The 16,530-nt window shown below is 36.7% G+C and overlaps 2 protein-coding genes across 3 annotated transcripts in view; one reads left to right on the forward strand and one right to left on the reverse strand.

The window, feature by feature from the left end:
• The window catches only part of LOC138323837 (sodium- and chloride-dependent glycine transporter 2-like), a 28,018-nt gene extending 26,473 nt beyond the window's left edge, over positions 1 to 1,545 (reverse strand). For both annotated transcript variants that reach the window (XM_069268697.1, XM_069268698.1), the window contains exon 1: positions 1,179 to 1,545. The gene's annotated coding sequence lies outside the window, so the exon portion shown is untranslated. The remainder of the gene's footprint in view (positions 1 to 1,178) is intronic.
• An 8,111-nt stretch (positions 1,546 to 9,656) lies between these two features.
• On the forward strand, positions 9,657 to 14,141 carry LOC138323838 (actin, cytoplasmic 1-like). The gene is made up of 2 exons (XM_069268699.1): positions 9,657 to 9,884; positions 12,793 to 14,141. Exons 1-2 carry the CDS (start codon positions 9,762 to 9,764, stop codon positions 13,795 to 13,797), a joined length of 1,128 nt encoding a protein of 375 aa, XP_069124800.1. The 5' UTR covers positions 9,657 to 9,761; the 3' UTR covers positions 13,798 to 14,141.
• Positions 14,142 to 16,530: the final 2,389 nt, after the last annotated feature.

A 16,530-nucleotide genomic window follows, 5' to 3' on the forward strand; every position in this document is an offset into this window, starting at 1 on the left:
TTATTCACGACCAAGGGCTCTCACTGACAACGTAATATATTTACATTTATATATTCCGACCAAGGGCTATCCCTGACACCGTACATTTATATTGACATTTTATACATTCACGACCAAGGGCTCTCCCTGACAACGTACACATTCATATTGACATTTTTATATAAATTCCCGACCAAGGGCTATTCCTGACAGCGTACATTTATATTGACATTTTATATATATTCCGACCAAGGGCTCTCACTGACAACGTACATTTATATTTACATTTTATATATTCCCGACCAAGGGCTATTCCTGACAGCGTACATTTATATTGACATTTTATATATTCCCGACCAAGGGCTCTCACTGACAACGTACATTCATATTGACATTTTATATATTCCCGACCAAGGGCTATTCCTGACAGCGTACATTTATATTGACATTTTATATATTCCCGACCAAGGGCTCTCACTGACAACGTACATTCATATTGACATTTTATATATATAACCCGACCAAGGGCTATCCCTGACAACCGTACATTTATATTGACATTTTATACAATTATTCACGACCTGGTTTACGGGATTTGATTTTGGAATGTTCCCTGCAGTTTGATGACCTAATTTTATGTCCTATAATGTTGGATTGTTACTTAATGAAAGAGTTTTTGTTTTGAATTGAATCCGAAGCCAAAGGTTAAGGCAAAAGATATAAAAAGTTATCCTCTTACAAAAAGCCAAAATCGCTTAGGCTATAACTGAATTAGTCTGAAGTAATAAAAATTATATTTTCGTAACTATTGCAAATTGAGCAAATATTACGGCTGAAGTATGCTTATGATAATGGGATAAGAGGTTATAGTAGATTCCACTAGTGTTACTGATAGTTGAGACTATGAAGTCTTATCCAATAAAACGAAACATAAATGTACTGTTACTGTGATTAATTAAGTACTCCAATAGTGAATATTTACTGTTTAACGCACAATCCCTCGGGAAGAAGTCTGTTCAGAGACAAATACAATGTAATTTCCAAACACCTATCACTTCTAGAAACCGAATACGGATATGACGTACGGAATTAATTCCTCTTTGTCAATGGTAATTATAACTTTCCAATACTGATCTCTCTCAAATTCTTATTTTGATACAGTAAGAGTCAAATAAAGCACTTCTGAAAATCGGTCTTACCTGAGCAACGTCGATGTTTATACAATCAGAACCACAAATACAAAATCAGAACTATTTGGTCTCCTCTCTTTTCTATCATGCTGCGATGGCAGCAGCTGCACTTCCGGTCAATCATTAACAGAAAGTTCCGTTCCATTAAGTCTAATTATACGTGTCTTAATGGTGCTGAATGATGCTGAACGGGGCGTAACTATAAACACACGGTCCATTGTTTCGGCAGGTAATACCATGTGTCGTTATATCCTGTACCAGAAACCACGTCTATGTCGCATTCATAACAAAGGAAACGTCGATTAAGACAGGTAAAGTTTAATCTACCTAGGAGGACAATGATCTGCATAGGTTGATGACAGTTGTTTAAGTGTCCTGGCCCATCCTCAGTTTACATTATATATTTATAATGCTGGATTACGTAATAGTTGGCAGATTACCTGGTCTGGTATAGTGGCCGTTAACGACAGAAACCTGTATCAAAGAATATATGATCACGTAATTTATTTAGCACACCGTTTTAATTGTCCTTGGAAAACCAGATATATTTTATTTTAATAGTTTCTATTTATCGCAAATGCGTGTTTTAAATGTCCTTGAGAACCCATATACCTGGTATATTTTTATTTTAGTGGTTTATGATTATCTCATTTTAAAGGGACAATTCAGTCTAAGAGAACATTAAAATTTGTACATATACCTGAAGAAAAAAAACAGTTCTAAGGGAAATTAGATCAGTCGGTTTTACTATGATATGCCTGAAAAGCCCATGGTGGTGACATGTGTGTGAAATGTTCAAACTCGCTCGATGTCCGCCATTACACACTATGGTCAAACTTCTTGTATGCCGAACCCTGTCCCTTGCTCGTAGAGTAAAACAACTTTTGTCTAGAACTGCTCAAACCGCTCTGGCAGTATTTGTGTTAACCTAATTAGGTGAATTGTCTTGCCTAAAAATCATTTCATCACCTTCTCAGTGGTTATGTAATGCATTTGTTTAACGTGCAAGACTTTGTCTCGGGTATGGGTACAGCGTCCATATTGTACCTGCTTAATCGTATTGATCAACGATTTGATATTTCAACGATATTAATTAAAATACTTAACAATATCGTGGAATTTGTCAATGTTTTACGTTATGTGTTTTATAAGAAATGTAGAACAATACATTTATGCTATAATTTGCTTCTTGATTTTGTAAAAGAATTAGCCTTAGTGAATTGTCTCTTTAATTTCTTTTTAATTTGATCATTTCATCTCTGCATTTTAGATATAATAGTTCTGTCTGAACGGTTGATGGGACATTTGTTTATACGAGATCATACATGCTTGTCTGTACATTTGGATGATTCTCACAGCTTATTCATCAAACCTAATGGTTGCCATTAACTGATGAAAAAATAACATGTCAAAGTGCTAACCCAGTTATGTAGCATGTAATTTTAAAGAAAACAAACAAATCAATGAACAAAGCTATTTATTCTTTTCGTCAGTTCATGTACAAATGAACAAGCATAATTTCAACTTTGTCGAAATGACAATTTTTGTATTGGTGAATATATAGACGGAAATATATCGTCTTTGTTATATAAACTTTAAAACAAGAACATCTTCTTTAACTTCATTATCACATATTTCCGTCGAATCTCTCAAATCTCACGAATATCACAACAATTTCCCCGACAAAGTTATGTCTCTTTCGACAAAACTCATTACATAATGCATACAAAGATACCACCAATCTACAGGCAAGTCATTGACGAACTGGAGATACATATCCATTAAACTTCAGTTACACAACATTAAATATTATGACAGATAGGACTTGATCGTTTTGACGTCAGTATACATTTCATCCATATCCTGGGTTATGTTAAAACTATGTTTGTGAGTGGATGTGTTAGAGTTTTTAATATGTTTAAGAGTATTCAGTTTAGCGCTAACATGAGTGGAAATTTACAAACTGGAAAGATGCTACACCCCTGACGAATGGTATTTTCTCTCTATCAAAAAGAGGAGCAGACGAATTAGTATTTTTCTTCGGTTACAAAAGTTACTCACTTAACACCATAATTACCACAATTGAAAAGTTTGAGCTTCTTCTTTTGCTACAAGATAGAAACATTAAAAATAATTATAATTGGTTTTGGAAAAAAACCATGACACTGTGCCCTATATGGAATGAAGTACTGATTGCGCACGTGGGAGTAAACATTGATTATTGTTAAAATGATGAGTATCGTTTATGCTCTGTCGGCGGTGGAGAATTTTAAAGCATCGGATTATGTGGAAATTTACACAGCTTTGATTCAGAGAACAATTATGTACCTGACATCTTTCGGGTTTAAGAATATTCGATTTAGCTTCAACATGATAACCCGTCCTACGAGTTTCGCCTCTTTTTTCATTGAACAACCGTGTACTTCAACAGCAGCTTAACTCCTCGGAATTTCTAGGTCATTGTATTAGAAATATCACAACTTCGACACCTGTCGTCTGCTTAGGTGAAATAGGACTTTTCATTGACCAAATACATGTGTGTATTGGATTAGATGTTACAAACCTGTATATAAAGGACACCGATGGGACATAGCAAAAATGTCATTTTAGACAAGTGTCCTTTACACAGGTGAATTACGTTGCCAATGCCATCAACTTCTTAACAAGTCTGTCCAAAGTTTACACATAGGTGGCCTTATACAGAGGTGTCATTTATAGCAGGCTTGACTGTATAATCTGTATCACTTTTGATAATCAATCTATTCCCCGTAATGTATTACTGGTATTGACATACATTTCAGTATCAGGATTTAGTTGTGGTTGTAACAGCGTCTGGACTTTCCATTGATTAATTTGGTAATGGGTGGATATCGTAGTCAGTCATACCCCGCAGTTCTATTTATTAGAAGTTATAGATCATCAATCCATCATTAAGTCCCTCGTGGTCCATCGACAATTGAGGTCACTATAGTACCCAGATAATAATTTATTCATATTGCAATATATATCTGAACATTAAATGACTTCTAAAATGAAAATGGATGGATATTGATGAGGAGAAGGAGTTGAGTGTTTACATGGTTTAATGAAGTGACACAACCCGAAATGCATTAACTATTTAAATGTTCCATTAATACCCTACATCAAAATCCTTTTGGTCCAGAGATAAAGTATAGGTTCTTCAACAATCCTTCATATAATTATTTCCATAGAAAAACATTTAACTGAAAAAAAAAATGTGAATTTTTAAAAAAGATCAAAAGAAGGAGAGTCATCTGCATCCAACGCCTTCTCTAGCGGTGGGGCTGAAGTAAAATGGAAGATTACATTTAGTGGTTAGACTAATTGTTTTGGAGTTTAACAGCCTAGAAGACTCGTACTGAAAGAAAATCTCTCCTAGTAACCGACTTTTCCTGTCATGGTTGACCTACTTCCAAAAATAAGTGGTTTGAAATGAAACGATCTTCAGCTAGGACTCCACGCACATATCGAACTGGTAGATCAAGTAGTTCTTCCCTCGTAACAGCAACTGAAATAGCGAAATGTTCAATTTGATTTATTCTTTGAATATTCGCATTGATAGCGAAGTTTCTGTGGAAATATTTCGCTTGTTTTAGCACTGCTGAAGACCATTGAGTTGTTCTTTTAACTATTATGACGTAAATGATATGAATGTCACTCCTGAATAGAATTGTGTATACTTCCATACAAATAGAATATAGATGTTTACCATCTTCTCACAATAACAACATTTGCTTAGCCCCATTCTTCTATATGATACAGCTTTTCTTTCATACTTTTATCAATTTAAAGACACCTTCTCCAATATGAAGTTTTTTTACAAGCCTGTAATATAAGAGTGTCGCGTTTGAACTTTTTTATGCTCCAGCCCGGAACGAAGTTGGTAGGGGTTTACTGGAATCATCCTGCCTGTCTGTCGTCTGCAAATGTTGCCCAGAAAACTTCTCCGAAACTCCTGGATCACTTTCATTGAAACTACGCGGTGACGTTGGGACCATGGGGTTTTAATGGATAGCTAATACAATGGCTATAGTTTTCAAGACCCAAGTTTTCTGGTAGAGAGGGTGTCACAAAAACTGTAGTCTTATAATGAATTTTCCAGTTGCGAGGGTGTCACAAAAAGTGTAGTCTTATAATAGATTTTCCAGTTGTGAGAGTGTCACAAAAAGTTTAATCTTATAATAGATTTTCCAGTTGCGATGGTGTAACAAAAATTGTAGTCTTATAATAAATTTTCCAGTTGCGAAGGTGTCACAAAAACTGTAGTCTTATAATAGATTTTCCAGTTGTGAAGGTGTCACAAAAACTGTAGTCTTATAATAGATTTTCCAGTTGTGAGGGTGTCACAAAAACTGTAGTCTTATAATAGATTTTCCAGTTGCGAAGGTGTCACAAAAACTGTAGTCTTATAATAGATTTTCCAGTTGTGAGGGTGTCACAAAAACTGTAGTCTTATAATAGATTTTCCAGTTGCGAGGGTGTCACAAAAACTGTAGTCTTATAATAGATTTTCCAGTTGTGAAGGTGTCACAAAAACTGTAGTCTTATAATAGATTTTCCAGTTGCGAAGGTGTCACAAAAACTGTAGTCTTATAATAGATTTTCCAGTTGTGAGGGTGTCACAAAAACTGTAGTCTTATAATAGATTTTCCAGTTGCGAGGGTGTCACAAAAACTGTAGTCTTATAACAGATTTTCCAGTTGCGAGGGTGTCACAAAAACTGTAGTCTTATAATAGATTTTACTGTTACGAAGGTGTCACAGTAATAGATTTTACAGTATAGAGGGTGTCACAAAAATTGTAGTCTTAAAAACGATTTTAGGGTGTCACAAAAAAGTTGTACTCAAAGCGTGTAAACACTATTCGTGTGCCTGTAAATTACAAAACAAAAATATTCTACTTTAAATGTAAGTGTGGATGTGACATAGAAAAATTACTTGAAGTAGGAAGGTGATTAGAGACAATTGATAGATGGCATGTTATGGTATTTCAATGACTCAATACCTAGTTTATTGTCACTATAACAGCGTTATTCCGTCTTTGCATATTACAGTTAGCTCCCTTGCGGGTAGGTATCGATTGTTACGTCATTATTTTGTGAGCGCAATTCACGTCATTTTCTCCGAAAAGTGTGACGTTACGCTCGAAAACACATGACGTCACAATCAATACCTATCCGCAAGGGCAGATAACTCTGTAATACGCAAATACGGAATATGAGAATGTAACAGTGTGCTCCAGAAGAAGAAGCGCTTTCATCAAGATCCCTTCCTTAACTGTTTGAAATTGCTTAACCTTAAATTCTTCAAAATATATAAATTCAAATGTACCCATGATCATTCAATATGAGCATGCCTTTGTTAAAATGCATCAACGTGCAAACAATGATATACAAAGTGACATTTTCACTATGTGGTTACCTTACTATGGTAAAGATATTTTTAATTCTATAACAAATATACGAAAGCCGATTGAGCTCATTTTGGCAAAAGAAAAAAAAATCGCATTATTACGTGATTTTTTTTATTGTTTTTTTTGTATTCTACCAAAAGGAGCCCAATCGGCTTTCGTACAAATACATTTAATATGCAATATTGTAATTACACATATAGAGGTAGATCTCTCCGCATATCTGTGATTAAAGAAAACTTTCAAAACCTCGGAGAACTCGTGGTGACTTCGTTATTTTTTCTTGTCATTAATCCCTTTCTTTTAGATAATGGTGGTTTTTCTTGCATTTTTTATATTCCAAGACATTTTTTCGAGGGGATCTATTCGGTCGTTTTACATTCATCAACTCATGATAACCTGGGAGAGAACTTACATAGGCGTTGCCTGTTATTTAATCCCTTTTCAATGTTTTGTTTTTAGGAGAGACAAACGTTATAATACTAAAAGAACAATTAAACTTGTACGTGTACAAGATAACTGTATTGTGAAGTTGAATCGACCATGAAGTACACAAATATTAATAGCACGCAAAATTAAGTTTTTTTTCTTTCTGAAGCTGGACACCATTTACGTTTTCTTTAACGTCCTATTGAGGGCCTATCTCTCCTATGGAGTCAAGAAAACATCGGCCCGCACAATGCACTCTGGGAGAAATTGATTGACAGTAAGTGTCCTATAGTGGCCTATTATATTAACAATTTTCAAATGTCAGCTGTTTTATATACAGTATAGAATTACGAAGTTATCCGAATCCGCCGTTTAAGTTTCCATTATTGTATTTAGCTGCTCCGATTCACACGAATAATTCTATGTTTATTTTCAACCTTATAGGACCCGGTCATTGTTATTATAACCTAATTCCGGAACACGGAGTTAATATAACTCATTTATATTTATAGTCCAAACAAAAACTTGCGATATTCATACCACACTTTGTATAAGAATAATGAAAAAAAATGCTGTTGTCATATCGCATTCCCATGATTTCGCATGGCGCCTTTTTCATTAATGCAACTTAACTACACATGTATCTATAGGGGAAAATGAGTATTATTTACTTATCATCTCTAATAAGTCTGATTAGGCTTCGATATTTTGAAATCAACAACATAGAACACTGATCGTGAACACTTTGTAGTCATGGACACTCACAATTTACGCAAATCTTTCAACGCCAAAATATATTATAAGGATTTAACTTTTATCTGAAACTGTGTCCAGAGAAGGGATATTTCCCTGATATAGTTAAGGTACTCCAGAAATACAACCTCCTTGCTTAGTAGTCTTATCTACGATCTTACATTTTTCCTTCCAAGATCCAATGGAAACGTATAATAAATTCCAATATCAGATTACGTGAAAATTCGGCGCTCGAGGATCGTATGGCAAACGATAATGACTTAGATTTTTTAAAGACTGAACATTCCTCATACGACCCATATATACTGTGGCTTGCTGCTGAATCTTTGTCCGATATTAAGACCATCCACTGTTTATGTAAAGTTTTGGCAGTACCGAGAGTGTTAGCCGGTAACCAGTGTCCGCTCTGCTCTCTGACTTTTGACAACGCTGCAGTTCATCTTTGTTCTGAATGTACATTCTACGACACCCTAAGACAAACTTTCATGGAAGATATCCAATCTGAACTTGACCTTTCTATTTTCAATTTCATTGAAAATTTGGATCAATCCTCCTTCACCCGTTGCCTTATAGGAGCCAGTACAGGAATCCCCTACACCAGTGTTGCAGACCAAAGACAATTCTTTATAAAGTCAATTCAATATGTTGTACGCGTTAAGCGATGCCTTTTGTGAACCACTGAAGTTAACCAACGTTACTGAACCGCGCGGCTATATAACTTATTCATAAGTTGTATATTCCAGCAGCGAGCTCCGACCTATTTAACTTTTATTTTTTGTGGATTTAATTGTATTCAATATCCTCTAACGGGGGAAATAAAGCTTGATGATTTAAAGTAAAAAACTGACACAATATTTTCGTAATTTATTTGATGAACAAATGTGTCGATTATGGTTTATATAGACTAGAATTAGGCTTGATATTTTTTTTGTCTTATCTTGAGTTTATAGTACCGGTATCAAAATTGAAGCTAGAAAATTTCTTTAAAAAGTCTTTTTCAAAAAACATTCATGATCAATGCATTTTGCCTTATTTTTCTTTTTCCTTTTGTCCTTAGCCTGTTCATAGCTAATGCTCTATGTCTGTCAGAGTTATTCCCCTTTAATCTGATTATTTTCTAACTGATTACAAATCATTTCTAGATTTAACGTGTGCCTGACTCTGGATTTCTTTTTTTTAAACATTACACATTTAGATGCCTTCAGTTTTCGTTATAGATTTACTTGTCAGCAACGCATATATTGATAAATAGAGAGTTTTGAAGCATGTCCGGTCCAGTCCTGTTTTTCAAGCTGGTTTGGGTTGATTTGATTATAAATGTCTAGACCTGATCAAACTCTTTGAATTCATTTAAGGAAAGTTCAACATTTTTTAGTTTATTTAAGTCACCTATCAGTCAATAATATCCCATTCAGCAATAATGTTTTCCTTGTTTTAAAATATATACTGTTTAGTGGTTTTTAAGGGTTGTCGCACGATGTCATACACCGGTTTTTTTTCACAATTTCATTTTTCCATGTTTAAATAGAACAGGAAAGAATAAGATATATCAAAAAATTTCACAGTTACTAGACTATTAAGCAACTTTATTTTTGTTCAGGACAATATTCTTGTCAGTTTGGATTGTAAACTGAAAATTCTGCTCTCAAAAAGCTTATACAATGTATATTAAAAGTGTACGAAATATTGGTAAGCTTCGCGTTAGATTGGGATATTTATTAAAAACAAAGCGTGTAAGTATTTACCAATTGTTTATTCCAAGACAGTTTTTCACATCATTGTAAAAATAGTTTTTCAGATCATTGTAAAGAAAATGGTGATGCTACGTCTCCATATTTGGTCAAAGTTATTTGATCAGCTGCACGTGACCACCAAATAAGGTAACATCCGGGACACGCACCAGAAAGCGGAAATTGACGCCCGCCAGATCTTGAAAATCTGAAAAAAATAATCTTTGAACATCAACAACATAAAAGCATAATGGATGACGACGTTGCAGCAGTTGTGATAGACAATGGTTCAGGAATGTGTAAGGCGGGTTTTGCTGGGGACGATGCACCAAGAGCTGTATTTCCCTCTATAGTCGGAAGACCCCGTCATCAGGTAGGATGTTTGGGAAATAGACAAGACGTGAAGTATCTTTACGAAATTAGGCTAAAAGTCGATTTTTTTTTTATAATTTACACATGCAAAACCAAGTCAGCTTGTTAAATAGAGGTTCCCCAACAAGTGACTGTTGTTTATCATGTTTATCAAACTCGAGTTAGTTAATTTTCAAATTTTGAAAAGACACGAGCTTTAGCGAGTGTCTTTTAAAAAATGGAAATTAACTAACGAGAGTTTAGATAAACATGATAAACAACAGTCACGCGTTGGGGAACTTATTTATCCCATAACTTTAGCTCTATATTTATACCGTGGTGACCATTTTCTCGTCTTCGTTCAGGGAAACTTACCACCATACATTGCGTAGTGATGTACTTCCGCCATAAAATACAGTGCCTTAATAGTGAGCCACTATTCTATTGTTTGATACTTTGAAATAGCAACTACCTGCCAAACAGTGAATATAATGCTATTTAAAAGAAAATGCGCTATGAAAAGAAGCCTGAAGTTGAGAGCCAATCGGAATCAAGAGATCTTGGAATTGACCAATCAGAAGCGCCGTATGTGTTAAGTGTGTAAACATAAACGATAACTATGGAATTTATCACATGGTTTTTGCCATTGTGAAACATGCAGAGTTATGGGATAAATTACTTTAGCAACCTAGCAGTCCCTGTACAGTGTTGTTTGGTCACATTTCCTGATGTTTTTTGTCCTCCAGACCGTAAATCTAACACTAATCTTCCGACATGAGATTATCAAATGTTTCATTTTCCATGTCTGAGGCTCAGAGCAGTTCTATCAATAATACAGTAACCTTCTATGGTCGCACTGCTAAAACATGACTTACTGAGGGAGATCATGATTATCAAATTTATTATTATTATTAAGGATTTTTGAACACCCCATCCCCTGTATCATTTTTAATAAGGTCTAAGCCTAGCAATTTTGATTACAGACAAGGCCACAAACAAACTGGACCTATCCAATGTGTGTCATATGCCGGTAGAAGAAGCATTATTGGTTCCTTTTCTGTATTAGTTGTAGCATCCTTGATACCACAGTGGTTACTATCACTGTAGTTAAATCCACCCCTGGACTAGACTAGAGGCAGATCAGGAGAGAAAAAACTGACAAATCACAAGCACGTAGAGACATTCTTTGAAGATAATACAAAGAAAGTGACGCCCATCTTCAAACCAGCACATGTACCCTACTACCCTTCAAATTACCTATCTGCTGTTGCATCCAGTTTTACTATGAGATAGTCCAGGGGTGAATATAGCGTTAGTGGAGTATAACAATGTAACTGTAGTGATGTGGAAATAAACATGGAGGCCAAAATTTTACTAAACAATAAAAGCATCAGACTGCTGCCTATACAGCTATTACATTGTAGATTTAAATATGAGCGCTTGATCATGAGTACGAGTTTAATTTGTAGAATGGAACAAATTCGAACAATAGTGAACAGACTTATGAAAATTCTTTAGATATATACTGTAAAGGTTCAAATTGATGTTGTCCTCTATCATCATTGGTTTTCCATAAACATCTAATAATTTCCTGACTTTTTCTCAATAGTTTCAAGTATCAAAGAACTAATATTATTATATTGTTGCTTAGACTGGCCACCAGATTCTAAGGTTTTTAGAAGACTTTCTCAGCAGAGTTCTTATAGTCTTGCTCTCATGATTGCTCAAACAGTGAGTCTTTGTCTTCCAAATTCATTAATGGATTCAGATATTGAGCCTGGGAGGGAGAAAATAGTTCATTATAAAAAAATTGTAATCTTATGATTTGAGGCCAGTCAGGCCACCAAAAATAGAAGAAAGACCCATGGGCCTTAACGGTCATCTGAAAATCATTTCAACAAATTATAACAAGAGGGAGGGAAAACAAATATTTGGTGAAATAGAAACCGAAACAAAGGTATTGGGCAGAGTCACTATACAAAATCTTTCCTCATTCCCAAAAGGTTGCTTTGGCCAAAATTTATTGATGTGTTTATGGCTACTAGCTTTAATTTTTCAAAAAAAAAATCTCATCTTCTACTGGGGCCCCACCCCTCCTGCCCCAGGGAGGGGTCAGAGCCATCATTTATACAAAATTTCCTCACATTCTCCCAAAGATGTGTCTGACCAAATTTGGTCAAAATCCAAGAAGAACTTTATGACGAGTAGTGTTTTAAAGAATTAGCAAAATTTCCCCTATTGGGCCCCGCTCCTCCTGCCCCAGGGAGATCAGAGCCATCATTTATACAAAATCACTTCGAATTCCCCCAAAGATGTTTCTGACCAAGTTTGCAGGAGAACATTATGACTATTAGCGTTTTAAAGAATTAGCAAAATTTCCCCAATTGGGCCCCGCACCTCCTGTCCCATGGGGGTCAGACTCGCCATTTATACAAAATCTGTTCCCCCTTCCCCTAAGGATGTTTCTGGCCAAATTTGGTTAAAATCCATATAAGAACTTTTTGACTAGTAGCAATTTAAAGGAAAAGTTTACTCACAACGACGGACGGTGCATGATGACAATAGGTCATCTTGACCCTTTGGGTCAGATGTCCTAATAATTTTATCCAGACTATGATGCTAGTGATTTTCATACTCTCTAATTTCAGGGGACATTGCATTTTTGAATAGGGAAAAAAAGTACTGTACTTTTAAAAGAATTTTTTACTTTATTTATGAAAATGTTAATGTGAAATTGGGAAAATACAGCAAAATTTCTTTAGGCAAGAGCACTGGAGAAGGGGGCCTTTATTTGACACCACTCCTTTCACTAATTAATTAAACTTTTAATGTCTTAAATGTCTGCTAAAGCAATATTTTGATACATAGTTAAAAAAACTATGAAAATTTCACAAAGTGTTTCAATCTGTCATTAATTTTGTATCTTACAGGGTGTCATGGTTGGTATGGGACAAAAGGACAGCTATGTTGGAGATGAAGCCCAGAACAAGAGAGGAATTCTCACTCTGAAATATCCCATTGAGCATGGAATCGTGACAAACTGGGATGACATGGAGAAAATCTGGCATAACACCTACTACAATGAACTACGTGTAGCTCCTGAAGAGCATCCCTCTCTCCTCACAGAGGCACCCCTAAATCCCAAGGCTAACAGAGAGAAGATGACGCAGATCATGTTTGAAACCTTTAATGCACCTGCTATGTATGTTGGTATCCAAGCTGTGCTGTCACTGTACGCCTCTGGTCGTACAACAGGTATTGTTCTGGATTCTGGTGATGGAGTCTCCCATACTGTCCCAATCTATGAGGGCTATGCACTTCCTCACGCTATTCTACGACTCGATCTGGCAGGACGCGATCTTACAGATTATCTCATGAAAATTCTTACAGAGAGAGGATATTCCTTCACAACGTCTGCAGAAAGGGAAATTGTCAGAGATATCAAGGAGAAACTCTGTTATGTTGCTTTGGATTTCGAACAGGAAATGGCTACAGCTGCCTCATCCTCATCTCTGGAGAAGAGTTACGAATTGCCAGATGGGCAAGTCATAACAATAGGCAATGAACGTTTCCGCTGTCCTGAATCTATGTATCAACCATCATTCCTTGGAATGGAAGCATGTGGTATCCATGAGACCACTTACAACGCTATCATGAAGTGTGATGTGGACATTAGAAAAGATCTGTATGCCAATACAGTTTTGTCAGGCGGGTCAACAATGTATCCAGGAATCGCAGACAGAATGCAGAAAGAAATCACTGCTCTTGCTCCCAGCACCATGAAGGTTAAGATCATTGCTCCACCTGAGAGGAAATATTCTGTATGGATTGGTGGATCAATCCTGTCCTCTCTCTCTACTTTCCAGCAGATGTGGATCAGCAAGGCTGAATATGACGAGAACGGCCCAAGTGTTGTGCATAGGAAGTGCTTCTGAGTCAGAAAAATTTATATTTGTCCAGTTAGTTATTTTTACTTGCCTGTGTGAATCCCAGACAATCTGACCGTACAATAATTGTCATTCATAGAATAACTGATCCAATAATTTAAATGTGCATGCCATTGTTTCTGGAAAAAATCTTGCTACAATTAATATATTGAATTCTAATAAGTGTCTTTTGTATTGTTAAATCATTATTGATCAAATTTTAAAAGTTGATTATAAACTGTTCAATGCCAGACTATTTCAAAAGTAAATTAAATCTATAGACCATTGTAACAAATGCTTCAAAATGTTCACTTAAAAAAAAATGAAATATTGAATTAAAAATTGTGATTTTATTTCTCATCTTTCATTTTTTATGATAAATCAACCAATCCTTGCCATATAATTAGGATGAACTTCAACAAGAGCATTCCATTCCCTCACCTGCAGTAGACAATGAAGTCCACACAAAGAGGTCAAATTTTGGTCACATAATCTTTTCTTGCAGTACTCGCTACTGTTACACTCTGTAAATAAAATTTTTGTACTTTTTTGTTCTCAAATTTTGAACAACTTCTTCATCAAAAGTTCAAAACATAGGATTATTCAGAAATTATGAGAAACTTTTGCCAGTGACCTGTACTGCACACATCCTCGATACTCCAGGGCTTCCGATCACTTACGATCTCTACACCCCTGGACTATCTCATAGTGAAATTGAAGGCAGCTCAGCGGAAAACATTTGACCAATCACAGGCTAGCAAATATTTCATTTGAAGACTACAGAGAGCGACACCTAACATCAAAGCCACAGTCAGCCAGTGTACTGTTATACAGCTCTTTTGATGAACATCATATGACTAAGTTACCTGTTCTATTCTGTTGCCTCCAGTTTTACTATGAGCTAGTCCTGGGGTGTAGAAATTGTAAGTGATTGGAATATTGAGGATGTACTGCGCAAGGATTTACATTTTCAATTCAACAGTTCTTCAATGGTGGATATAATGACCCATCTAGAATTTAATTCAATCATTGCACTTTAATACGGAGGTCAAGGTCACATGAGGGTGATCACGGTACAATTTTTAGCTCACCTGGTCCGAAGGACTAAGGTGAGCTTATGCTATACCGTGGCGTCCGTCGTCGTCGTCCGTCCGTCCGTCAACAATCGACTTCTTCTCCATAACCGCTGGTCGGATTTCAACAAAATTTTGACTGGTAGCATCCTTATGGGCTACTAACTGAAAATTGTACAAATGATGGGGCCTGAGGGGCGGGGCCAAAAGGGGTCAATTTCAATTTGGCTATTTCCATATAAACGACTTCTTCTCTGAAACTAAGCATGGGATAGCACCCATAATGCAATGGTAGCATCCTTATAGGGTGGGGATTCAAAATTGTACAAATGATGGGGCTGAGGGGCGGGGTCAAATGGGGTCCATTTGGCTATTTCCATATAAACGACTTCTTCTCTGAAACCAAGCATGGGATAGCACCCATAATGCAATGGTAGCATCCTTATAGGGTGGGGATTCAAAATTGTACAAATGATGGGGCTGACCCCCCGGGGGCCTGAGGGGCGGGGTCAATTTGGCTATTTCCATATAAACGACTTCTTCTCTGAAACTAAGCATGAGATAGCACTCATAATGCAATGGTAGTATCGTTATAGGGTAGGGATTAAAAATTGTACAAATGATGTGGCTGACCCCCCGGGGGCCTGAGGGGCGGGGTCAAAAGGGGTCAATTTGGCTATTTCCATATAAACGACTTCTTCTCTGAAACCAAGCATGGGATAGCACCCATAATGCAATGGTAGCATCCTTATAGGGTGGGGATTCAAAATTGTACAAATGATGGGGCTGACCCCCCGGGGGCCTGAGGGGCGGGGTCAATTTGGCTATTTCCATATAAACGACTTCTTCTCTGAAACTAAGCATGAGATAGCACTCATAATGCAATGGTAGTATCTTTATAGGTTGGGGATTCAAAATTGTACAAATGATGTGGCTGACCCCCGGGGGGCCTGAGGGGCGGGGTCAAAAGGGTTCAATTTGGCTATTTCCATATAAACGACTTCTTCTCTGAAACCAAGCATGGGATAGCACCCATAATGCAATGGTAGCATCCTTATAGGATGGGGATTCAAAATTGTACAAATGATGGGGCTGACCCCCCGGGGGCCTGAGGGGCGGGGTCAAAAGGGGCCAATTTGGCTATTTCCATATAAACGACTTCTTCTCTGAAACTAAGCATGGTATAGCACCCATAATGCAATGGTAGCATCTTTATAGGGTGGGGATTCAAAATTGTGCAAATGATGGGGCTGACCCCCAGGGGGCCTGAGGGGCGGGGTCAAAAGTGGCCAATTTGGCTATTTCCATATAAACGACTTCTTCTCTGAAACTAAGCACGGTATAGCACCCATAATACAATGGTAGTATCCTTATAGTGTGGGAATTCAAAATTGTGCAAATGATAGGGCTGACCCCCCGGGGGCCTGAGGGGCGGGGTCAAAAGTGGTCAATTTCCATATAAATGACTTTTTCTCTGCAACTTAACATGGGATTACGCTCATAATGCAATGGTAACATCCTTATAGGGTTTGGATTCAAAATTTTGCAAATGATGGGGCTGACCCCCCGGGGGCCTGAAGGGTGGGGTCAAAAGGGGTCAATTTAGCTATTTCCATATAAACGACTTCTTCTCTGCAACTAAGAATGGAAGAGCACTTATAATGCAATG

The sequence above is a fragment of the Argopecten irradians genome, chromosome 5 (genome assembly GCF_041381155.1).
Source record: "Argopecten irradians isolate NY chromosome 5, Ai_NY, whole genome shotgun sequence".
In the NCBI taxonomy this organism is placed as follows: domain Eukaryota; kingdom Metazoa; phylum Mollusca; class Bivalvia; order Pectinida; family Pectinidae; genus Argopecten; species Argopecten irradians.